Genomic DNA, 26,876 nt, shown 5'->3' with positions numbered 1-26,876 from the left:
TCAGGAGATCGAGACCATCCTGGCTAACACAGTGAAACCCCGTCTCCACTAAAAAATACAAAAAACTAGCCGGGCGAGGTGGCGGGCGCCTGTAGTCCCAGCTACTCAGGAGGCTGAGGCAGGAGAATGGCGTAAACCCTGGAGGCGGAGCTTGCAATGAGCTGAGATCCGGCCACTGCACTCCAGCCAGGACGACAGAGAGAGACTCTGTCTCAAAAAAAAAAAGAGATTCTCATGCCTCACCCTCCTGAGTAGCTAGGATTACAGGAATGTGCCACCATGCCAGACTAATTTTTTGCATTTTTAGTAGAGACAGGATTTTGCTATGCTTGGCCAGGCTGATCTCAAACTCCTGGCCTCAAATGATCCTTTGCCTCAGCCCCTTAAAGTAATGGGATTACAGGTGTGAGCCACCATGCCCAGCCTATAGATTATTTTATATCTCTACATTCCAATGGTATGTTGTGAACATTTTACTGTCATCAAATATTATTGAAAAACAGTTTTTAATAGCAGCACAGCGTTCCATCATGTCAAATCCATTCTTGTTCATTCAATCAATAACTTTTTATATACTTAAGACATTTTTGATTTTTCAGTATTATAAATTGCACTAGATGAAACACCCTTGTATATAAATCTGGACGTATATCTCTCAATATGTTCTTAGGAGGAATTCATACATGGAGAAGAGTTTGGATACAGCATTCAAACCGTTTTTAAAAATTCACAACAAACGAAAAAGGACTCCCAGTGTCTCCCACTGAAATGGAATGCTATAGTCCCCTGCCCACACACTTATCCTTGTTTTTTTGTGCTTTTATTTTATTTATGGTGCTTTTGACATACAGATTTTTTTTTTTTATTTCAACAGGTTTTGGGGGGAACAGGTTGTGTTTGGTTGCATGAATAAGTTTTTTAGTGGTGATTTCTGAGATTTTGGTGCACTCATCACCTGAGCAGTGTACCCTCTACCCAAAACGTAGTCTTTCACCCCTCACACCCTCACACCTTTTCTCCCCAGTCCCCAAAGTCCATTGTATCATTCTTATGCCTTTGAGTCCTCATAGCTTAGTTCCCACTTATGAGTGAGAACATACGTTTGGTTTTCCTTTCCTGAGTTACTTCACTTAGAATAATGGTCTCCAATTCCATCCAGGTTGCTGCAAATGCCATTATTTCACTCCTTTTTATAACATACAGATGTTTCAAAATTCATCCAGTCACATTATCTATCTTGTCCCTCTGGTTTTAGACTCAGGTATTATGATTAAGAAAATCTTGGCCGCTCAACTAATTGAATATATACTATAACTAATTGAATATATTCTTCTTCTTCTTTTATAGTTTAATTTAAAGCACTTAATGCCTTAGTCAACCTAAAATTTATTTTAGAGTTTAATGTGAGGTAACACTTTTGTGTTTTCCAAAGTTAACCTGTTATCTCAACACTGTTTACTGTCTAACCCATTTTTCCTCCACTGATTGGAAATACAAATCTTATCACATATTAAGCTATTGTACATACAAGAGTCTAATTTTGGCCCTTTCATTGTGCTCCATATTTATCAATGTTTGCAATGCAAATGACTAAATTATTGCCATTCGATAAGGTTTTAAAAATCTGGTGGTGCTGGTTCCCCATTATTCTTATTTTTTTCCATTTCAAGCTTTCTTAGCTATTCTTGTCCATTTACAATTCTAGAAGATCTAATATCCCTCTACTATCCAACTAGAAAAACAATGATGCTTGAGTTTCAATTAGACTTGGCTTCAATTTATAGATTAATTTAGGGAATACTGACATCTTTACAATATTGAATCTCTATACTGGGAATGTGGCTCACCTCTCCATTTATTCTAACTATTTTTATGTCTCTAAGAAGGTTTTATAGTTTTCTTTAAATGAGTATTTTAAAAATTATTTCTCAGTTTTATTTTTATTGCTATAATTAAGAGGAGTTTTATATCTTATTTTATAAGAAAGCATCATTTTTTATATATTTATCTTGTAAACAGTCACCTCACTGAACTATTAGACTATTAAGTCTAATAGTTTTTCCATTGATTCATTTGTGTTTTTGTTAGACAATTATATTGTCTAAGAACAATGTTGATTTTGTCCCTCCTTTCCAGTAGTTACATCTTTTATTTATGATTCTTTCAATACATTAGCCATATCTTCTACAACACAATGCTAAATAACAGTGGCAATAGCAGACATCTGTATTTGACTTTAATGGATATGTCTCTAGTTGTTCACCAATAAGTATCATGACATTTGGGGTTCACAATCATTATCATAGAAATAAAATATCCTTCTGTTTCCACTTTCCAAAAGTCAAATATAAGTGTTGAATTTTTATAAAATGGCTTTTATAGCACCTATCAAGATAACAGTATGATAGCTTAAGGAAAAGTTTTTCTCTTATTGCTGTGATGAGATTTCCTAATCCTGCATCTTTCTGATATTTGCCCATGTGTTCCAGCTTGGTGAAGGCATGTTATTATTTGCAAGTTATTTTTTGATGTTCTACTGAATTCTTCCTTTTCAAAGTCATATTCTGTTTTTCATTGACACAAAATGATTGTACATATTTATGGGTAATGTATACATTACACATGTATACATTGTGTAATGATCAAATCAATTAAGATATCCATCACAACAAATAATTTTCATTTCCCTGTGTTAAGAGCATTCAATATTCTCTCTTCTAGCTATTTTGGACTATATATTTTTTTTTCACAATAAATTATTGTTAACTATTCACTTTACTGTGCAATAGAACACTAGAAATCATTCTTCCTCCCTCCTACCCTCCGTCAGTTTCTGGTAGCCACTATTCTACTCCAATTCTAAGAGATCAAATTTATCAGATTCTCAAGAGTGAGATCATGTGGTACTTGTCATAGAATGTGAGATCATTCTATGCTCAGCTTATTTCATTTAGCATAATGCCCTCCATATTCATCCATGTTGTCACAAATGACGGAATGCCATTCTTTTTTATGACTGAATAGTATTCCATTGTGTATATGTACTGCATGTATTAATCCATTCATTTGGTGATAGGTACTTAGGTTGATTCTGTATCTTGGCTATTATGAATAGTGCTACAGTAAACATAGGAGTACAGATAGATACCTCTTCTACATACTGATTTCACTTCCTTTTTTATTTTATATTTAAAATAAAAAACAAATCCTTTCAAAGTTTTCTTAATGATTTCACCTCTTTTGGATATATACTTAGCAGTAGTGCTGCTGAATCATAGGGTAGTTCTATTTTTAGTTTTTTGAGGAACCTGCATACTATTCTCCAAAGTACTAACTTACATTTCTACCAATACTGTATGAGGGTTCTTCTTGCTCCACATCATTGCCAGCATGTGTTACTGTTCTTTTCATACAAGCCATTTAAATTGGGGTGAGATGATAACTCATTGTAGTTTTGATTTGTATTTCTCTGATGACCAATTATGTTGAACCCCTTTTCATATATCTCTGCCATTTGTATGTCTTATTTTGAGAAATGTCTGTTTGGATCTCTTGTTCACTTTAATAAATAGATTCTTTGTTTTTTTGCTATGGAGTTGTTTGTGTTACTTACACATTCTGCATATTAACACCTTGTCAGATGCATAGTTTGCAAATATTTTCTCCTATCCTTTAGGTTATGTCTTTACTATGTTGATTGTTTCCTTTGCCGTGCAAAAGCTTTGTAGCTTCAGGTAATCCCAATTGTCTATTTTTGCTTTGGTTGCCTGCTTTTGAGGTCTTACACAAAAAAATATTTTCCCAGATCAATGTTCTGGAGCATTTCCTCCAGTGTTTTCTTATAGTAGTTTCACAATTTCAGGTCTTACATTTCAGTTTTTAATCCATTTTGATTTGATTTTTGTGTATGGTGAGAAATAGGGGTCTAGTTTCATTATTCTGCATATAATTACCCAGTTTTCCCAACACCATTATTGAAAAGATTGATCTTTCCTCATTACATGTTCTTGGCAACTTTTTTGAAGATAAGTTGATTGTAAATGAAGATAAGTTGGTTTACCTCTGGTTTCTCTATTCTGCTCCATTAGCCTATGTGTCTGGTTTTATGCCACTACCATCCTGTTTTGGTTACTATTGCTTTGTAGTACATTTTGAAGCCAGGTAGTTTGGTGCCTTAAACTTTTTTCTTTTTTTTTAATGCTCAAGACTGCTTTAGCTATTTGGGATTTTGTGTGGTTTCATATAAATTTTAGAATTTTTTTTCTATCCATAAAAAATGACATTGGTATTCTGATAGAGATTGCATGTGAATCTGTAGATTGCTTTGGGTAGTATGGATATTTTAACAATATTAACTCTTTCAAGTAATTAACACAGGATATCTTTCCATTTATCTGCGTCCTTTTCAACTTCTTCCATCAATGTTTAATAATTTTCATTGTAGATATTTTTCACCTCCTTAGTTAAATTTACTCCTAGGTATTTTATTTTTTGTAGCTATTTTAAATGGGATTGCTTTTTAAATTTCTTTTTCAGATAGTTCACTGTTGGCATATAGAAACTCTAATTTGTGTAGGTTGACTTTGTATCCTACAACTTTACTAAATTTGTTTTTTGGTCCTAACAGTTCTTTCGTGGCATCTGTAGGGTTTTCTACATATGTCATCTACAAATAGGGACAATTTGACTTCCTCTTTTCAAACTTGGATGCCTTTTATTTCTTTCTCTTGCCTGATTGCTCTAGCTAGACTTTCCTGTATATGTTGAACAGAAGTGGTGAAAGTGGGCATCATTGTTGTGTTCCTAATTTTAGAGGAAAACCTTTCAACTCTTCCCAGTTCAGAATGACGTTAGCTATGGATTTGTCATACATGACCTTTATTGTGTTGAGGTACATTCCTTCACACCTAATTAGTTTAGGATTTTATCACAAGGGAATGTTGAATTTTATCCAATTCTTTTTCTGTGTCTATTGGGATGATGACATGGTTTTTGTCCTTCATTCTATTACTGTGATGTATCACACTTACTGATTTATACATCTTGAAACATCCATGCATCCCATTTAATCAATGTGAATGATCTTTCTGAGGCACTGTTTGATTTGGTTTGCTAGTATTTTGTTGAGGATTTTACATCTATGTTCATCAGGGATATTGGCCTGTAGTTTTCTTTCTTTGTTGTGTCTTTGTGTTTTGACATTAGAGTAATGCTAGTCTCATAGAATGAGTTTGAAAAAATTCCTAGCTGCTTCAATTGTTTGGAATAATTTGAGAAGAATAGGTATTATTTCTTCCTTAAATGTTTGATAGAATTCCATAGTGAAGCCATCAGTTCCTGGGCTTTTTTTTTTTTTTTTAAGGGGGACTTAATTACTGATTCAATCTCATTACTCATTATTGGCTGTTCAGGTTTTCTAACTCTTCATGATTCAATCTTGGTAGGTTATATTTGTCTACAAATTTACCCATTTCTTCTAAGTTTTCCAATTTGTTGGCATATAATTTTTCATAACAATCTTTAATGATCTTTTGTATTTCTGTGGTATCAGTTATGATGTCTTCTTTTTCATCTGTTGTTTTTTGTTTTTTTTTTTTTTCAGTCATATCTCTTTTTCTCTTAGTCTGGCCAAAGGTATTGATTTTATCATTTCAAAAATAACATCGCTTCATTTTGTTGATCATTTGTACTTTTAAAAATTCCTATTGCATTTATTTTCTACTCTGATCTTTATTATTTCTTTTCTTCAAATTTTGAGTTGAATTTGTTCTTGTCTTTCTAATTCTTTGAGATGCAACATTAGGTTGTTTATTTGTGATTTTTTTTTTTTTTTTGGTATAGGCATTTATTGTTCTAAACTTCTCTCTTAGAAGTGCTTTTGTTGTATTCCATAGATTTTGGTGTGTTGTATTTCCATTTTCATTTGCCTCAAAAAATTGTTAAATTTTCTTTCAAATTTCTTCTTTGACTCATTGGTTATTCAGGAACATATTGTTTAATTCCCATGTATTTGTACAGTTTCCAAAGTTCCTACTGTTACTGATTTCTCGTTTCGTTCCATTGTGGTCAAGAAAGATACTTGGTAGTTTTCCAATTTTTTAAAATTTGTTAAGACTTGTTTTGTGGCTTCATATATGATCTATCCTGGAGAATGTTCCATGTGCTGTTTAAAAAAATGTATATTTTACAGCTATTGGATGGAATGTTCTGTAAATGTCTGTTAGGTCCATTTGATTTAGAGTATAGTTTAACTCTAACATTTCTTTATTGATTTTCTATCTGGGAGATTTGTCCATTGCTGAAAATGGGACGTTGAAGTCCCCTACTATTATTGTATTGCAGTCTATCTCTCCCTTTAGGGCTATTAATATTTTTTATTAATTATATATTCTATTATAATTAATATATATTAGTATTTACATATCTTTATATACTCAGGAGCTCTGATGTTGGGTGCGTGTGTGTGTGTGTGCGTGCGTGCGTGCATGCATGTGCACTCTTGTTGTATTTACCCTTAATCACTGTATAATGGCCTTCTTCGTTTTACAGTATTTGGCTTATAGTCTATTTTATCTGATATAAGCATAGTTACTCCTGTTCTTTTTATGGTGCCCATTTACATAGAATATCTTTTTCCATCCTTCATTTTCAGTCTGTGTGTATCCTTACAGGTAAAATGAGTCTCTTGTAGGCAGCATGCAGCTGAGTCTTTTTTAAAAAATCCATTAAGCCACTCTGTGTCTCTTAATCATAGATTTCACTCCATTTACATTCAAAGTAATTATTGGTAGGAAAGGACTACTGCCATTTTGTTACTTGTTCTCTAGTCAATTTGTAGATCCTTTCTTCTTCCATTCTTCCTCTCTTGTAGTCTTCCCTTGGTTGGGGTTAAGTGATTTTCTCTAGTAGTATGTTTTGATTCCTTACTTTTTAGTTTTAGCGTATCTAATATAGGTTTTTGCTTTGTTGTTACCATGAGGCTTACCAGAAAATCTGATATTTATAACAAGTTTTGTTGCTGTTGTTTTGTTTTGTTTTTAGGGACAATATGCCTGAACTGTGTGAGAAAGTTGGTCAGGGACACAAGCCCAGAAGCCTGTCCCAGTGGCCCAGATGAGTTTGTTTTCCAGCAGGTCTCTGCACAAATGGGATAGTTTCCAACTGCAGCAGGAGGGGCTAGAGCTGAGACTAGACCCCTTCAGGACTTGATGTGGGGCAGCAGCTGGCAAGCCCACCTAATTGGTTCAGATGGGAGTGTGTCTCCCAGCAGGTCTCTGCACAAATTAGTTTCCTGACTACAGCAGGAGGGACTGGAGCTGAGACTGGGCCCTTTTGGGATATGCTGGAGGATGATGACTGAATAGTTCATCTCATTGGCTCAGAAGGGCATGTATCTCCCAGTAGATCCCTGCACAGGTAGGATAGTTCCCTGACTGCAGCAGGAGGGGCCAGGGTTGACAGTGGGCACCCTTCGTATCTGCTGGGGTACAGAGGTTGATGAGCCCTTCTTGGAGGCTCAGACTCCCAGGCTGCTAGATATGAGCAAGCCTCCTTCTGGGCTCTTGCACAGTTAGCTCTGAGTTGGGACCTCAGCTGAGGGTGGCTGGAGACAAGCCACAGGGTAACTTTCAAGTTCACTGGCAAGATCGATGTTGGCAGGCAGACAAGCCTCTCCACTGAGACATTAGTGTGCCTGATTCCACCTACAACCTTTGGCAGTTGGTTTTAGTTGCAGGCTCAAGGCCAAAAAGGGCTGTAGCCAAACTCCTTGGGGAGCAGGGCCATTTCTAGGCTTGAACCTGGAAGCACAATTGGCAGATCTGCCATTTGGGTGTCAGTTTGTACTCTCAAAACAACCCTCCTAGGTCTTAGATTTTAATAGGGTTTCACAACCTTCTACCTATATCCTGAGGCTCCTGCAGAGAGTTCATCTGTAGATGGATACAGAATTGCTGATGTGGTGTTGGGATATGAGGGAGGGATATGTAGAGGGATATGAGACATCTTGCTGATGTCACTATAAATTCAACTTGCTTGTGATTTAGTTAAGATCCTTACAGTTATTTATTTATTTATTTATTTATTTATTTATTTTTGAGACAGAGTCTTGCTCTGTCACCCAGGCTGGAGCGCAATGGCGCAATCTCAGCTCACTGCAACCCAACGTCCGCCTCCTGGGTTCAAGCTATTCTCATGTCTCAGTCTCCTGAGTAACTGGGATTACAAGTGCCTGCCACCATGCCCAGCTAATTTTTGTATTTTTAGTAGAGAAGGGGTTTCATCATGTTGATCAGGCTGGCCTCGAACTCCTGACTTCAGGTGATCCACCTGCCTCGGCCTCCCAAAGTGCTGGGATTACAGGCATGAGCCACCACGCCTGGCTGGTTTTCTTTCGTTTATGCAGTTACTATCTGGGTCAGTTTACTATTTCAGAATAACGTTAATAAAGAGGAAAATGGGCCAGATGAAGTGGTTCATGCCTGTAATCCAAGCACTTCAGGAGGCCAAGGAGGGAGGATCACTTGAGCTCAGGAGTTCAAGACCATCCTGGGCAACATAATGAGAACTCACCTCTACAAAAAAACAACCAAAAAAATGTAGCTAGGAGTAGTGGTGTGTGCCTGTAGTCCCACCTACTTGGAAGGCTGAGGTAGGAGGATCACTTGAGCCTGGGAGGTTAAGGCTGTAGTGAGCCATGATTGCACCACTGCACTCCAGCCTGGGTGACAGAGCAAGACTCTGTCTCAAAAATAAATAAATAAAACAAAAGGAAAATATATTCTCTTTTTCCATCTTTTGGAACAGAATATAGCATGTGAGAGTCCTTGAAAGTTTTAAAGGACTTATCAGAAAATTATCCAAGCCTAGAGTCTTTGCTGATGTAATAATTTTAAAACTTCTACCTTTTCTCACCTTGATTATTGGTTTATTCAGGGTTTTCTACCTTTTCTGAGGAATTTTCTAAACTCATATGTTTCTATAAATTTGCCAATTTTGATGAGCTGCTGTAATTTATTACTATAATTATAAGCCATTCTCCTATTATTTAAAATGTTAAAATATTTCATCTGTACATATTATTATTTCAATTTTTATATTATTATTCTACTTCTACTTTTGTGTACCTGTGGGGGTTTTATGTATTTGTTCTCTTTTGTTCGTTTTCAGGTGTTCTTTTTAAGCCCATCCTTCCTCTGAGACCTCCCTCCTCCCCTATTCAGGCTCCCAGAAGGGCTCTCATGTTAAATCCATCTGCTTTCTCCACTTCGCCCACATACCCAGTACTCTGTGCAGAGCTCCTCTGCTCCAGATTTCTCACTACAGATCTTGACCAGTACCAGACAATATCTATAACCCAAAGTTTCCCTTCTCCTCTTTTTCTACAAAAATTTTTTGATTCTGTCCCATCCTTATGTTACTTTCAGGTAGCTGGTTAATTCCTTCAATGAAAACAATGAGAAGGAATGAAAAAGAAAGACCAATGAGATCACTGAAGTGGGGTTCCTGACATAAGTTCTGAACCAGATCTGCCATGGACTAGGTCTGGGGCCTTATCTCCAGACCATAGTTTCCCCCATCCGTAAAAAAAAAAAAAAAAAAAAAAAAAAAGTAATTGGATTTCAAGATTTCCAGTCACATTCACCTTAAGCATCCTATGATTATTATCCAGATTTTCACATAAAATATTAATAGCTGAGACTACACTAACATGTTGCTCTGTCTGTGTAACAGTTCCATTTTAACAGCTAGCTTTGGGACTTTCAACCCAAAGCAGCAAGCAGCACGAGATTTCCTAATACTGCTAAAATGATTTGGCAATAGAATTGTTCATAAAATTCATTTGATCCTTCAGTGTCAAAACCAAATCTATGTTGTTCCAGTATCCTAATAAAGGAATCAATAGAAGCCTGGATTGTTGTTGGAAAAAGTAAAGTAGGAGTAAGAAATGGAAATCACCAAATTGCCAAGCAAAGCAGTATGATAGAACTAAAGGAGATAGCACAAGTCTGCCCTTCTGTATTCATGGAATGTCAGTTATAATTTCTCCCCAAGGAGACCCTGAATTTCTTGATTATGTTCTTAAATTACATTTGAAATGGTAACTCTGGCTGAATATTCCTTCTTCTAGGCATTGTATCGTCTTCTAAGAAATGTCCCCCATTCCAGCTTCATACATAAGGTTTCTACTAGGAACCTATCTCCAGAGCAGCAGTTCATCGATTGGCCCAGAAAGGAGTGCATGACCAAAGCTATGATCAGCCCAGAAAGGAGTGCATGACCAAAGCTATGATTGGCCCAGAAAGGAGTGCATGACCAAAGCTAAGACAATGAGTTACTTCCCTGGATATTGGGACTTGGAACCAAGACAATAAGAGGAGTTTCCCTGGGAGTGCTGAACATTCTGAGCATGTAAGCAGTGAAGCCCACGAGCCACCAGAAGCCACATGTTCTGCCATGTGGAGAAGAATGGTAAGTGGCAAGAGAGAAAAAAGACACCTCTGTAGAGACAGAAGTGAGGCATAGCGGCAGCTGGATAAACACTCATAGAGCAACAGATTTGAGAGACATTTGCAAACTGTAAGGCTACTAGAGAGGCATCACTCTCAGATAAACTCAGACAGCTGGTGTGCTACAGTAAATACTAGAGCAAAACTGCCTACTTTGGAGATAGCTAATGAGACTTAACCATGAGCAGTTGCCAATATAACCTGGGCACTCTTTGCATTGGTATCAGTGTTCAGATAGAAGACCATGGCCATTTGAACACTGATCCACTGAGAATATAGAACAGTGTGGTGACAACAAATAGAGTGAAGTCAAGATGAGAAAAGAGGACATGAACATGAACCATACTACCATAGCTTGGTTTTATGCACAGGGACAGGTGGCTAGTACATGGACATGACTGAATTGATTTTATATCATGCTTATGTAGACTATGTAATAAATTTAATGTAATTTTACTTCACAGGATAGATTTAGTGATTCACAATCAATCACTTAAATACTCAAAAGACATGAGTGGATTAATCCTACAAGTTATATAGATATCTGAACCTAGAAGATTGCAAATGGCAATGTCAACCACATTCAGATTTTCAGAGTATGAATGAAGGAAGGGATAAACAGTCCTTCTTACAGCATGGCACAATCCTGTCAAGATGTGCTCTGCATCCCTGTCCTTTAATCCTACTGATTCAGTCACACTTATAAACGCTTTTTGTTTATAACTTCTCTGCGCATCTCCTCCCCCCTAGAGTAACTTTCTATCTCCCACCACCCCACCTGGTAAATTTTATCTATTTTTTAACTTCTTACTCAAATATCATCAATGTGATGTTTTCCCCCATATCCCAGGCAATCTGAGTAGCTCTGAATCCTGTGAACGGCCACTTCTATGAAATATTTACTGCAGCTGTCACATCGCCCTCAATTACATGTTTACATGTCTGTCTTTCCCAGCTGTGTTTGTATTCATCTCTGTACCCCCAAATCTAGCACACTGCCTGTACTGAATGGTTATTAAGTGAAAGCATGAAATAATTAATCCCTAATTACTATTCATTACAATAATGGTTATAGTTTTTCAATTTGTGACAAAATAAACTTTGCCGTAATTTTATATAGGCGTGGCAATAACGTAAACTTTGGCTGTTGTGCATTCATTCTTTTTAGCCGGCTATCCATGCAATGCAGCTATCTCCTTAGAACTTAAAAACACAACCAATAAAAAAAAAAGTATATGGTAGATGAGTGTGTTCTTCTCTACACAAAGATACCTATATCATAGCCTCACTTTAGGGGGTATGAAAGGATGGAAGAGGAATAAGTTTAATATTTTTTGAATTCAGTTTTACATATATTTCTAAGAATCAGTTATAAAATTATGAAAGGCAAAATTCAGGGCAAAAATATGGAAGTGTTGCTAAATTTTGTAGATTGTTAATCCTACCCAGTTTCAGTTTCTTGGCCAATGCATCAATTTGATTGGTGGGGTCAGATCCCATGGACAGGAAGCATATCAGAGGTGTCCGGGTATCACTTTCTTCCCAAGTTTTCTCCAGATTTAAGATAACTGGTTCCGTGTACTTCTCCTCCAAAGAATCTGCAATATACTTTCTTGCTTGAAAAACAGTACGGTCTGGGCACCACGACCTAAAAATGAATACAAGTTAAGTGAAATAAACTAAATGTGTTCATTTTTTCTTCTATCTGAGTAAAAACACACATTTAATTAGCAAAAGGGCACCAAGCTAATTCCTACTTTTCCACATCCGTGTAAGAGGAATGGCCAGGTTTCCTATCCGTGGAAGAGCACAAATTTAATCTCACGGTTTTGGTGCCAGCCAGGCATTGGCAAGAAGTAGGGCAGAGCCCATAACAACACAGTGTCCTCCACCAGCTCCAACACATGGTAGGGGCTGACCTGCCACACACTCTGAGGCTCCACATCCTTCAGGAGAGGAACCAATGTGCCAAAGATGCCCAAAGTAAGTTAGTCAGCAAGCATTTGTGGCATACCATTTGTGTAATGCACACCATAGCAAGTTCCACATACACAGACACATTGGATAGTGTCATTTAATACTGATATGGTAAAGCACAGACAAGCCCCACAGACTCTTTTTGTTTTGTTTTATTTTGTTTTTTTGCTACTAGACTGTACTATTTGACATAGATCTAATTTTTAAATGATGGATTAAAAAATAGACACATGTGTTCCAATAAAACCAAGTAGGCCTGGCTGGGTGTGGTGGCTCACGCCTGTAATCCCAGCACTTTGGGAGGCTGAGGTGGGTGGATCACGAGGTCAGGAGATTGAGATCATCCTGGCTAACATGGTGAAATCCCGTCTCTACTAAAAATACAAAAAATTAACTGGGCGTGGTGGTGGGTGCCTGTAGTCCCAGCTACTCGGGAGGCTGAGGCAGGAGAATGGTGTGAACCTGGGGGGCAGAGCATGCAGTGAGCTAAGATTGCGTCACTGTACTCCAGCCTGGGCAACAGAGCAAGACTCTGTCTCAAAAAAAAAAAAAAAAAAAAAAAAAAGGAGCCCTTTCATACTCTGTGGACTATGAAGTCAACATTAGTGTTGTTCTGGCCACTCTTGAAGGGTGACAATGTCTAAGAAACAGCTTTTTCTAAGAAATGCAAACTTAGGTGTAGAACGTTAGAAAAGACAAAGATCGCTTCAAAATATCTCTACCTCTCATTTTACATGTAGGGGTCTCATCTCCCCTGCTTTACTCCTCTGCCTTACCCACCTACCATACAAACACACACACACACGTGCACGCACACACACACTGATTTTTTTCAACGTGGAAGGTCTCTGAGTTACTGGATACTGAGAAAATGTAAAATGTGAAAAGAGAGGGCGATTTTCTTCTTTAACATCAATTTCAAACTTCTGTTTCCATTTTATAGCCAAAAGTAGCATTTATATATTTCGAATTCAGTGCAATATTATTGGTTTTTTTCTCAAACGCAATTTAACTTTAGCTTATGAGCTAATTGTCTTGTAACTTTGTGAGGTCTGCTTTTTTAAAGAAATAAATTCAACAATAACTGATTTACACTCAATGGTAAATCATGAACAAAGTGAATAATAAAAGCATATTTTTCACGCTTTTTGCTAAAAGCACTATCATTAATATGTTGTCAAAATACATCATTCCCTGCCACCATTACCATTTTATTTTGCTTGTCAAGGAACTGAAGAACTGCTATCCCAAGCCATAATTTGGAAGTACACACACTTCTTATAATATTAGGCTGGCACAGAAGTAATTGCGGTTTTTCCCGTTACTTTCAATGACAGAGATACAGTGAAGTAAACTCACTGAGATACAATCTGTAATTTAGCAAAATTATGAGTGATGCTTCTAGGTCTGATAATGCCTGTTCTCACCTGATAAGTAAAAGTTTATGGCAGGTATCTAGTGAATCGTTATAACCATCAGGGATAATTTCCTCCTCTGGAGCGTCTTTATCAAACCAGCTTTTCCACCCCTTCTCATTACGAGATATCTAAAAGAAGCAAGCCAATTAGCAAGTCACAGAACTGTATGTAATCGGAATATATTAGAAAGGATTCTGAGTCACCTGAGAGGGTCATTCTTTACAGGCAGATAATTTTTCAAGCGTAACAGCACAGTTTAAACCTTTCTTCAGGATCAATGACTTGAATAACGTGGATATTACTATTCCCTTCCAGTTCTTCCATTATTTTTCTATATTATGCGCTACAATTAGGACCATTTGTTAACTGCACCAGATGACTGGGCCAGAAGAAACACACATCAAGGTTTCTCAAGCTTGGTTTTATTGTCATTTGGATCTGAATTTTTTTTTGTGGGAGGCTGTCCTGGGCATTGTAGAATGTTTAGCAGCATCCCTATCCACTGGAGATGCCAGTAGCACCCTCCACCCGGGTCCTAACAGTCAAAAATGTCTCCAGACATGGCCAGATGCCCCTGGGGGTGGGTAGATTACCCTCAGTTGAGAACCACTAACAGGGCATTCTGATAACCGGACCTCTAAATGTTGATTTCTACTTAAAAATAATAATAGATGACAACATCAAAACTTTTATTTTCCTAGTGATCCCCTACCTTGAGACCTAAAGCCTGATAACGAAAGGAGTCTCTCCAACAGCTGGTCTTAAAGTTCAGAAGCATGAAAAGGACTTCAGGTGTTCAGAGGCATTAAAAGGTGCTCACTGCAGCCCAAGTACCGTCAAGACTAAGTACGAAAACCACAGATTATTGAGCCTATCCCTGCTCTTCAGCAACAATCAGGCTGGGTTATGTAAGTGTGCTTTTTAAAAAAGCCATGGTACAAGGTGGCTCACGCCTATAAGCACTTTGGGAGGCCGAGGCGGGTGGATGACCTGAGGTCAGGAGTTCGAGACCAGCCTGACCAACATGGAGAAATCCAGTCTCTACTAAAAATAATAAAAAAAAAATTAGTCGGGTGTGGTGGCACATGCCTGTAATCCCAGCTACTCGGGAGGCTGAGGCAGGAGAATCACTTGAACCCAGGAGGCAGAGGTTGCTGTGACACGAGATCGCACCACTGCACTCCAGCTCTGGGCAACAAGAGTGAAATTCCCTCTCAAAAACAAAAAAATAAAAAAATAAAAATAAAAAAGCCACAGTAAGCAACAATAGCAAGTAGCAAAGGCTCGTATAACAGATGCCCTATGCCAGACCTGAGGATTACACCTTTTCCTCTATGACCCCTACTTTTTATTGAGGCATAGACAGGGTAAACAACTGTCCAAAGTCTCATATCTATAGTGTAAACAATTCATCATACAGGATACAGACAGAGTATAAATTAATAACAGAACAGTTACTCTGTAACTCAGTTGCTCCCACTTTGTCCCTGGGGCACTAAAAGATGAAAGGGATTTCTGGCTGGGTCTGGTGGCTCACACCTGTAATCCCAGCACCTTGGGAGGCAGAGGCGGGCAGATTGCCTGAGCTCAGGAGTTTGCGACCAGCCTGGGCAACACGGTGGAACTCTGACTCTACTAAAATACAAAAAATTAGCCGGGCGTGGCGGCATGCATCTGTAGTCCCAGGTACTCAGGAGGCTGAGGCAGGAGAATTGCTTCAACCTGAGAGCCGGAGGTTGCAGTGAGCCAAGAGCATGCCATTGCACTCCAGCCTGGGCAACAGAGTGAGACTCCATCTCAAGAAACAAACAAACAAACAAACAAACAAATAAATAAAGGGGATTTCTGAAATGTTTCACAACTGCCACCTATCTCCTGAAGATTGCATCGGCTCTCTCTGGTTGGCCACCCTCAAAGAAGCTGCCTGCATGCCAGGGCCTGGGTGTTGCCAGCCTTACCTTGCACCTGCCCACAATGTCCCTCACAGGTCCCCTCCACAACTGCGGCTGAGGCACAGGAAGAAATCAGATGACTATTCTTTGCCTACTGACCTTCTACCTGCTAATTTTGACTTGACCACAGTAGAGCTTCTAGGGTGAGCTGCAGCCATGATGGGTGATAAGATGACTTCCAGCCTCTGCATGTCCACCTCCATTTCTCATTCCTTTTCCTGGCCCTTGGCCTGGGATGCCAAGGTCAGGGAAGCATCTCTTTGAGGTTATGATGTTTCAGTTCGTGACACCCACTCAGCTGGGAGACTGATCTTCTGCTTCCTCCCTTCCTTCCCCCAGGCAGGCCAGACTGATGGCCACCTGACTGCAGGTCTCCACTGAAATTTTGCAACATTCCTGAGAAACTGCCCCTCACTCCACTTCTGGCCCATCCAGTGGTGTAAGAGGAGTGGGAAAGAAATAACTCATGATGGCATGGGAAGAGCATGAGCTTTGCCACTTATTGGCAATGGGGTCTTGGGCAAGTACCTAACCTCTTTGAATTTCCATTATCTCATCTATAAATTAGGGTCAATAACTCTGCTTTTCTGTGGCAGGGTTATTGTTGCAAAGTACCTATCCCACTGGAAGTAGTAATAGCTACTATATTCTACCTCATGAGTACTTAACATCTAGTTGGCAGAGGCAAACAATAATAATAAGTATTCTTGTATCAATGTAAACCATCAGTAGAAGGCATGGGCTTCGAGTGATTTTTCCAGTGGTTCTTGACCATCTCCCTTACCCAATCGCTGACCAGATCGAGATCACTTTCTTTTCTTTTCTTTTCTTTTTTTTTTTTTTTTTTTTTTTCTGGAGACAGAGTCTCACACTGTCGCCCAGGCTGGAGTGCAATGGCATGATTTCGGTTCACTGCAACTTCTGCCTCCCAGGTTCAAGCGATTCTCCTGCCTCAGCCTCCCAAGTAGCTAGGACTACAGGCACCCACCACCACGCCTGGCTAATATTTTGTATTTTTAGTAGAGTCAGGGTTTCACTCTGTTGGCCATGCTAGTCTCAAACTCCTGACCTCGTGATCCACCTGCCTCAGCCTCCCAAAGTGCTGGGACTACAGGTTTGAGCCACCGCGCCCGGCCCAAGATCACTTTCTTTTTCCAAGCAAGTGGGCTTGGAGGACTCATCTGTGGTTGTACTACAAAACAAAGCTCACTGTCCATCCACAGATGGAACCCAGTGAGTTTATCCAATTGACTCTGACCCAACCAGGCTGAGTAGGTAGAGTCTACACAATGTTTCAGAAATGCCACTAAACAAACAGAGGCAGCTAACACAGTATGTTGGGTGGGGGATTGGTGATTACAGCATGAGGCTCTGCCAACCTGCAGTCTACCTATGGCCCCATCTGTCAGTCACTAGCGGCCACAGAAAAGAGATGATTACTGGCATCTGACACTGGGAAAGTGCAGGCTCCCTCAGTGACAGGCAGTTGTAGCCAACAGATCCCAGTAAAAAACAGCTATCTTTATTCTGAGTTGCACGATTGTTTTCCAGTGACAACTGACTCAACAATTAATCCACAGTAATCAATGTACATTTTCAAATAAGAAAAAACAACAGGCAAATCGGCACCTATTTCTCCATTTTCACCATTATATTTCGCCACTAAAATAATTAATTTTTTAGAGGGACCTCAACCGCTTAATTTGACTCACATTCAAATCTGCACAAATCACTTATATAGGCAGAAGTTACAGTGTAAAAGCACGAGTCGTCTACAATAAAACGGTCCATCTACCGGTTCTGATTCCAGCAGCAACTCAAACAGGCATATAAAAATGGCCCATGCCCACCACACAGGAGGAAAACAGTTGCCTGTAACTATGAAGAGGTTAACCCTGAGGTCCATCTGTCCAAGATCTCTCCCAGACAGCCACAGAGCCTCAGATCCAAACTAGTGGGTTGACTTTTTTGGGTGAAGGAATTGCTGCCAGGAAGCCCCAGTTTAAGTGGCCCAGGTATGTTTGGGTTTGCAGATCTGCACTTTCAACCAGCCCTTTATTGTATTACCTGGTTCATAATTTCTGCAAATTGTGGAAGTTTACTCAGCTCCACAAGATTCAGCCACGTCATGTCAAGGATCCAGCGATAGGGCTTGGGAGGGCAGGCTTTCAGGTCCAGAGCTGCTCCTCCTGGGGAAGGGCGTCAGACGGTGTGAAACGCGTGAGCCTGTACTTCATTTTTAGAAATGTACTCTCCAAACAATAAAAGCAAGATAGCCACATGACTGAAAATATGGGAAAATTGGAAAATAATAATATTGCAGAAAATGTGGGGGCTTTTTGGTATATTTCCTTCAAGTCTTAGTGTTTTATTTACTGATTTATACCATTTTATAAGGTACAAATAACAACTCTGTCATTTTTCCCTGCAAGGAATTTTTCTCAAGTGATTATATTTGTTTGCTTTTTATTTTTTAACGATCTAAAATTTATAATTTGATATCATTGAATATGTTGATCTTTTCATGCGTGGGTTTAAAATATCACTTCTTAGTCATTACTCCTCCAGAAGCTTGCCATTAAACACTACTTGTTACCAGGTCAAACAGAGAGATAAACAGATGGATGGGTTAGGGTTAGGGTTAAGGTCAGGGTTAGGGTTAGGGTTAGGGTTAGGGTTAAGGTTAGGGTTAGGGTTAGGGAAGGAGGGTGGGAGAAAGGGAGGCTAGGGATAAAAAGAGGGAAGGAAGTGAAGGAGGAAATGATATAATAGATCTATGGGTTTTTTAGTGGATGACTAATATTTAAATCATTTATCCATTCACTGATGGAACAAATATTTATTGAGCACCCTCTAGGTAATTGGTATGTTCCAGACACTGGGGGATATAGCAGAGGAAAGCCCACCAGACCCTGGCTTTCACAGAGCTTGAGTCCAGTGGAGAATGAGTTATAGCATTAATCATATTCTGAAGCAAATCTCAGGTCAAACGGGCATACCTAGCATTTTCCAATGAAATATATGATGATAGTTACAATTTCAAAATTTCTCTATTGCATGTCTTTGGTAACATGTCATAATAATTCCAGCTCCACTGTTGTTTAATTCAGATGTATGCAAAACAGTGATTCTTGAACTTTTAAATCTTATCGTCTTCCTTAAGAACTCATCATTCCTTCCAGTTCACAAATCAACTCATGGACCAAAAAAGGGGGGTGGGGGAACTACAGGTCTTTGCTCTCCCCATCTAGCATCGTCCTGAGTAGCTGTATGAACTAAAGTACTTTTTTCATGTAAATCCATTTCCTCCACCACAGGGGACTTGGGAATCTGTGGCTCTGAGTGCAACAATACTTTTAGAACAACGTGTAAACCTTCTTCTCACCGTCGGCCCCTCTGCAACCTGGAGACAGAGCTGGTCTCACTAGAGCACCATTACTGCTACTGTAGGAGTCACTGGTGCGAGAAGCAGCCACTAGAGAGAGCCACCTGCAGCCCTGGCACAGAGACAAACTCACCCCTTTTCTTCTTGGTTGTTTCCAAAGAAATGTTTTTATGTAATCCCGAGCTTTAGAGACACCAGGAGAAGAAATCTAAGCTATCTTTGTGTTTCCAAACATATTAGAACAATGACGGCCCTTCCTATTCCCCAAAATATCCTGGCTCTGCCACGTAAGAGCTGCACAAACTTGAACAAAAAAAAAAAAAAAAACCATGAATCCCTCTCAGTTTCCTCATCTGCCACATGGATGTCTGATAGAATCTACCAGATTGGCTGCTGCGAAGGTTAAATACAGTAATGTACCTAGAACAGTATAGAATAATAATAAGAGCTATGTAATCATTAGCTGTTGTTCTGACATTCTCTCTCTCTCTCTCTCTCTCTTTCTCTCTTTTTCTTTCCCCGCTTGGAAGGCCCAGGTCCAGTCCAGTTTGGAAGGCAAGAAAAGACCCCCTAAGGTGTCTTTTTGTACACAGTCTATGACAAAAGAAAGATAATATCTTTCTAAAATAACCAGGCAGGGAAGAAAGGTAAATCCATTGCTCTATAATGCAGGATTGCGCCTGGTATCCATTTCATTTTTCAAAGTGTTCTGACATTTTTGGTTGAAGAAGAAAGTCAAAGTCACCTTGCAAATATTGCAGAAAGAAAGTAGTAATTGAAACAAACAAACTGAAAAACCTGTCACTCTTGGGAAATCAAACATTTCTGCTACGATAAATAACTCCTCCACTCTCCCCCTTAAGTATTGAGTTCAAAATGATTTTTTTAAAGTATCTATGATCTAAGGATCATGTTTGTTAACTTTGTAAAAAACCATTAAAAACAAAGTCGTACCATCTTTTAAGGAATAATTCAGTCAAAATGTAAGCCAGTTCAAAACTAAAACAAATTTTACGTTTTGTTTAAAAACTCTTTTATTGCTGAGCTAATTGTACTGCTGTCAATCAACCTATCATACAATCCCAAATTAATCTTCTTAAAGCACTGTTCTGTTCATGCCACATCCCTGCTCATAAAACATTCGATGGCTCCCTATTGCCAACTAAATTAAATCCAAACTCCTCTCCCTGACTCTCCTGGCCCTATACAATATAGTTCTCCCTGACTCCAATTTTATGAAATGGGGTCACAAATGTGCTAACACCACAACCCATGTGTTCAGCCTTCTTTATTTTTCTGTAACAAATCTAATCCTCCCTGACGAATTCCCTCCCCACTGTGTTGCCGCATTTCTCAGTCTCCTCTGATTTACCCACCCTCTTTCAAATAACCCAGTCTCTTTCAGGGTAGCTCTGGTCTGGTTGGTTGGTAGGTGGGAGAGGTGAGACGGGGTGGGATTATGTCGTGGTGGGAAGCATGCCTCAGGTCTGCAGGTTGCCCTCCAGGATTTCCATGCCTCAGGTGCAGGCTGGGTCCCTGTACTGTATCCTCTGAGCTACGACAAATGCTATCTGTCGGGGCCCTGGGCTGCAATCACTGCCCCAGCTCCTGGCATTTGTACTTTGTCTGCAGGTACAAAGTTTTCTTTCTCTAAAACTTTTTTGTTTGACCTCCAGTCTCAGCTGCGTGCCAGCCCTCTCAACCCCTGAATGTCGCCACATTCCTACTTGCCAAACCTCAGGCTCGCCCATCCAGCTACTCCCCTGCTTCCATGGTGGGTGTGACACTGGGCAGAATGCAGGGTCATCTCCTATCTGAGAGTTTCTCTGGCCCTCTCCCCTTCTCACCTCCCTCAGGAGGCAAGGAAGAGATGAGGATCTTTGCACCTGACCTCCTCTTTCTACCTCTAACCTCCTTTTTCCTTCCCAGCATCCATTGTGGACCCAGGCACCAGGTTTCCCACTTTTTCCTTTCTATGTCATATGTGCCTCCTTCTCAGGGGTCACGTTAGCAGATGGCATTCAGGAAGCAAAGCCAGCTCACCGGTAAGGAAAGATTCAAAAGTATGCTTCTCCTCCCCTCGTATTGCACAGTATCTTTGTCCATTCAGCCACTATCCCAAAATACCATAGGCTGGGTGGCTTAGAAACAACAGAAATGTTTATTTCTCACAGCTCTGGAGGCTGGAGAGTCCAAGATCAAGACCCTGGAGAATTCAGTGTCTGGTGAGGGCCCATTTCCTGGTGCATAGATGGCTCCTTTCACGGTGTCCTGACATGGTGGGAGGGGGAGTGAGCTCCCTCGGGCCTCTTTCGTAAAGGCACTAATCAAGCTATTCTCATGTCTCAGCCTCCTGAGTAACTGGGATTACAAGTGCCTGCCACCATGCCCAGCTGATTTTTGTATTTTTAGTAGAGACGGGGTTTCACCTTGTTAACCAGGATGGTCTCGATCTCCTGACCTTGTGATCTGCCTGCCTCGGCCTCCCAAAGTGTTGGGATTACAGGCGTGAGCCACCGCACCCAGCCTAGGTTATCTTTTCTAATTTTTTTCTGGATAGCTCAAATTTCATATGTCTGTAGTCATCAGAGCTGGTCACAAACTGTTTCCCCGCCTTTCAAACACACGAGGAATTGCACTCTGCTCTTTTTGAAGTGAGATGTGGCTGCATATCTGGCTTTGGCTAACGAAATAGGAGCGTAAGTGACATGTGTCACTTGTGGGGTGACTTTTAAGAGCCAGTGCACAGTCTGCCACATCCTTGCCCTTCTGCCGTAGTAGTTTTGGAAGCAATGTGGATTTCTGAGTGACTAGAACAGCATGTTGGAGAGGTAACATGAATGTAGTTCATGAATGTAGGTAACATGAATGTAGTACACCTTGGTTGTGTTAAGTCACTGAAATTTTGGGATTGTTTTTATGGCAGCAAAATCTGGCCTATTCTGACTACATAGGCCCTAAAATCACATCCAGAAATCCCCCACACCAACCCTCCTCAAACCAGCTCCTCTTCCAACCAACCAGACCAGAAATCTCTGCATAGACCGGAAATCGTAGACTCATTTCTGCCTGCTCTCTTGGCTCTTCTATGCATCGGTTTTTGCCATTTTACCTCCCTAATCTCTCATACCCTTGTCTCCCTATATATTCCCATTGCCTTTACCCTAGGTTGGGAATGTATTCCTGCAGTTGGGAAGATTGAAAGAGACTCCTTTGAACCTCTTTTCTTTGATCCTTACACATGTGCCAAGTTCACCTCCCTAAATGACCATAATGATCACATCACCACCTTACACAACTCCCTGCTTCTTACCAGATCAAGAAAACGCTTCCTGTGGGAACCCAGGCTCTCCGAAGTATGTCACCAGTTTATATGTCCAGCTCTATTTCTCAGTATGCCTCCATATCCACCTTTCATTTCAACAAAACCAGACTGATTCTTACAACTTAGATGTTCTCCACTCATTCCCTTTTTCATGCTGCTCCCTTTCAGCATGGAATGTTTTCCTCTTTTCTACCTCTTCAGGGTCCACCTCAAATGCCACTTTCTTTTTGGGGTGTGGGGAGCCAGAAAATAATTGGTTAAATCATATATAAAGAGCCAAACACACAAGAAAAAGATGGAAGCATTTTGCCACGTACCGAATAGTTCCCCAACTCATGACTTAACCCACAAAGGTATATTTTCTAAGAAACTGTTTTTGATTTCACCAACCACATGTAATTGCTCCCTCCTTTTAGACTCAACACTTTGCTTCTTAGCTCTCTTACAGCACTTAGGTGATTCTGCCTTACTTTGGAGTGATTTTTAAATTATCTTTATCTCCATTTTGAGGCTATTATTTCTTTTCAAGCAGTATCTGGTTTATTCTTACATCCCCAAAGCTAGCGTGGTGGGTTTACATAGCATGAGCTCAGTAAATACTTGTGTAACTAAATTGAAATGAAAATTCCATTCTTTTGTCTTCTTAATTAGACCTTTAACATGGAGATAGGCAATGAATAGGATTAACTTCAAATATGAAACACAAGTGAGCCTTTTCTTGCAGTCTGAAAAACCAGCATACCCCCTTGCTGAGGGAATGGCTCTCTTGCTAAAGAAAGCCATCACCAGTATCACTTTTCCTCACTTGAGCAATCGATTCTCCCAGGCATGGTCAGCAGTGAATAAACTGAATGTAGTTATATCAATAACTACAAAAATATCAATATTCAGTTGAGTTGGCACAGACCTGAATCTTAAGTAACCAGGGCAAGACGAATGAAAAACAGAAAAGAGATATTAAAAAATAAAACTTCATTACACTTTCATTAGAACATCATTTCCCTACTGGATCACAGAAATGGGTTTATGGTATATCAAAGAGCATATCAAAAGCAACATCCTCTACACACCACATCTGTATCCCACACACTTTACCTTTAATGAGAGCTTGAAACTCTCTGTGCTTAACTGTCCCTCTCTGAAGGTCAATTTTTAAGGTCATGAGGAGTACAAACAGGAATTTGTGGTTTTCGTATAGACCTCTGACAGAGTATATAAAAACTTCATATGTCAGGAACTCAATAATATTTGTAATTCTCTTTTGAGGTAGTGGTGACTTTTCAGATCTGAAATACATTTAAGAATCAAAGAAGCAAAGGGCAATTTGCTTTTTAAAAATACTTTTAAACTCAGGGTTACACATGAAGGTTTGTTACATAGGTAAACCTAATTCATGGGGGTTTGTTGCACAGATTACTTCATCACCCAAGTATTAAGCCTAGTACCCATTAGTTATTTTTCTTGATCTTCTCCCTCCTCCCACCCTCCATCCCCTAATAGGCCGCAGTGTCCGTTGTTCCCCTCTATGTGTCCATGTGGTATCATCATTTAGCTCCCACTTATAAGTGACAGCATGTAGTATTTTGTTTTCCCTTCCTGTGGTAGTTTGCTAGGGATAATGGCCTTCAGCTCCATCCATGTTTCCGCAAAGGACATGAGTTCATTCTTTTTTATGGCTACTTAGTATCCCATGTTGTGTATGTACCATCTTTTCTTTATCCACTTTACTGTTGATGGGCATTTAGGTTGATTCCATGTCTTTGCTATTGTGAATAGTGAAAAAGCAATTTCTAAAACAGTAGAAATACAAGCCAGCTTTGAAGTTACCACTTGTGGATGAAGGTAGTGAGGACTCACCTGGCCATGGACTGGTCAAATAACTTCAAGAACTGGGCCAGTGACGTCTGATACATGATGTTGACCATGCTCATCTCTGTGATAAGGAAGTAGAGGATGCTTCCGCGGGTGGCTGCGGGCCGGAACTCCTCCTGAGCCGCGTTGATCTTGATCTCAGTTTCTGCAGCCACATGCAACTTTTCACTTACCTCAGCTGCCGTCTGCTTGGTAGTTCGAAGTACACCAATGAGAGATTCGTCATCTACCAGTGAGCCTAAAATTCAAAACAGGAAAACTGTAGTACACAGATGGGAAAGTTGCAAGGCAAGATACATCTCTTCTGAAAAAAAAAAAAAAATACTGTTAGCTTTCAACTTGATGTCTCCAAAGTCAGGAAGACCACTGGTACAGTAGAATCTTAAGACACCAAAAAGCTTCTAGACCAACTACCATCCAATGCCTGAAGCCTTCTAAACATTCCCACTGACAGACTATCCCCCACTCTGCCTAAACATCTGCAAAAAGCAAAAGACCCATTTGATTGGGTCTTCACACATCTCAAGACAATGATCATGTCTCCAGTGGTCTTTGCTGTTCCCCATGTGATAGGCTTCACCCCCATTGTCATCTTGGTGGCTCTCCTCAAGTGTCACAGCTTGTCCACCCCACTTGTCTCAGGGTGTGAGCTAACCTGAACACTTCACACATGGGCTGTCATGCTGGTAGTTGAATGGTACACTCTTTCCTCACGCTGCTTTAGTAGAACAGTCGTTGCTATAGAAAACTCTAATCCCTCTGTCTCTAACAAGAGTAAATTGGGGTATAGTGAAAATGTCTCACCAGGAAGAGAAACTCGAATTTTATTTTTAGTTTTGCCTTTCATTATTGTTTTTTTATTATTATTATACTTTAAGTTCTGGGGTACATGTGCAGAACGTGCAGGTTGGATACATAGGTATACATGGGCCATGTTAATTTGCTGTACCCATCAACGCGTCATCTACATTAGGTATTTCTCCTAATGCTATCCCTCCCCCCAGCCCCTACCACCGACAAGCCCCCGTGTGTGATGTTCCCCTCCCTGTGTCCAAGTGTTCTTATTGTTCAACTCCCACTTATGAGAACATGCAGTGCTTGGTTTTCTATTCTTATGTTACTTTGCTGAGAATGATGGTTTCCAGCTTCATCCATGTCCCTACAAAGGATATGAACTCATCCTTTTTTAAATTATTGTTTTTAATAGAAATAGTAGATGCTTATGACAATGAATTTGGTTTTAAAATTAAAATCTAAGGAAAGACACCTTGGATGTACTGAGCTAACAATCCCCATATCTGCAAACGGCAGCACTCTGGACTACCCTAGAGGTCTGGAGGGCAGGCGAGTGCTGCAGGAAGGGCTGTGTTACTCTGATGGGCATGCTGTCTAATGTGGAAGTCCAACTTGGGATTAACCCCAAGGAAAGAGGTCTTGATCCAGCACACTCTTGGCTAGACTAGGGGAGCAGCCCCCAGTTCTGCTTGCTATATTTTTAATGCCCAAGGGTATCCCAAATGGCTGGGAGGAGTCACTGGACCAAAAGACAGACTGCTTCACTAGCAGGAGCAGTACAAGTAGGCAGATAAAAGGACTTTTCACCGAGCTCACCATAAAGGTACAGTATTTCTGGAGGGTCGGACTTGTTTAAATAACATCCCGGAATTAAGGTGCAGTTGGGAAGTATTCATTCACTTCTAATAAGGTAGTAGAATTCAGGTTGCTGTGATTTGCCTGCTACAGAACAATATAATGTTTGTTGATTTTATTGGATAAAATTTTCTTTTTATATATTGCAGAGAGATTTCATCCTCAAATTGAGGTGTGACATGATGATTTGGCTACCCAGAGGAGAAACTGTCTTTCCCATCTAAAGTGGGAGATCAAGCCAAGTAGAGGGTAAGCTGGGGATTTGGTACCCAAGTTCCTCTGACGCAGATTACATGTGTCATAACTCATTGCAGTAACTGCATTTCAATGCCAAATGAAATAATCAATCTAAAAAACAAATAGAGTGAGTTTCGCCATGTTGGCCAGGCTGGTCTCAAACTCCTGACCTCAGGTGATCCACCTGCCTTGGTCCCCCAAAGTGCTGGGATTACAGGCATGAGCCACTGCACCTGGCTTGGGAGACAGAGCGAGACTCTGTCTCAAAAGAAAAAAAAATAGATTGAGCACATTAGTTTCTTTGGGGCAAGCAAATTAACCTATAATGAGTTACCTAGCTCTATCAGGAGCCCTTATTTTTCTCAGGAGAAAGCAATTATATAAAGAAAATTGTGTTATTCTCAGATGCTCGGTCTCTATTTGCTAATTTAAAAATCAGATTCTCTGCCGTCCCTCTTTAATGTCTAGATGGAAATTGCCTTGCTTGTTTTTGCATTGATAACATGACTATTTCCTAACATCTATAGTCATGAGGGCATTGAAAACAGTGTA

The 26,876-nt window shown here is 39.9% G+C and overlaps 1 protein-coding gene across 2 annotated transcripts in view; it reads right to left on the bottom strand.

Annotated features, from left to right (window-relative positions):
• DNAH8 (dynein axonemal heavy chain 8) overlaps positions 1–26,876 on the bottom strand; it is a 322,639-nt gene that overhangs the window by 74,348 nt on the left and 221,415 nt on the right. For both annotated transcript variants that reach the window (XM_025382614.1, XM_025382615.1), the window contains 5 exons: positions 24,423–24,675; positions 23,661–23,851; positions 17,923–18,044; positions 13,913–14,031; positions 11,954–12,156 (listed from right to left, as the gene is read on the bottom strand). In XM_025382614.1, the coding sequence (XP_025238399.1) occupies positions 11,954–12,156; positions 13,913–14,031; positions 17,923–18,044; positions 23,661–23,851; positions 24,423–24,675 (888 nt within the window). The remainder of the gene's footprint in view (positions 1–11,953; positions 12,157–13,912; positions 14,032–17,922; positions 18,045–23,660; positions 23,852–24,422; positions 24,676–26,876) is intronic.

Source organism: Theropithecus gelada, chromosome 4 (genome assembly GCF_003255815.1).
Source record: "Theropithecus gelada isolate Dixy chromosome 4, Tgel_1.0, whole genome shotgun sequence".
Taxonomy (NCBI): domain Eukaryota; kingdom Metazoa; phylum Chordata; class Mammalia; order Primates; family Cercopithecidae; genus Theropithecus; species Theropithecus gelada.
The sequence above is the reverse complement of the archived record's forward strand: the minus strand, read 5'-3'. Positions and strand labels throughout refer to the sequence as shown.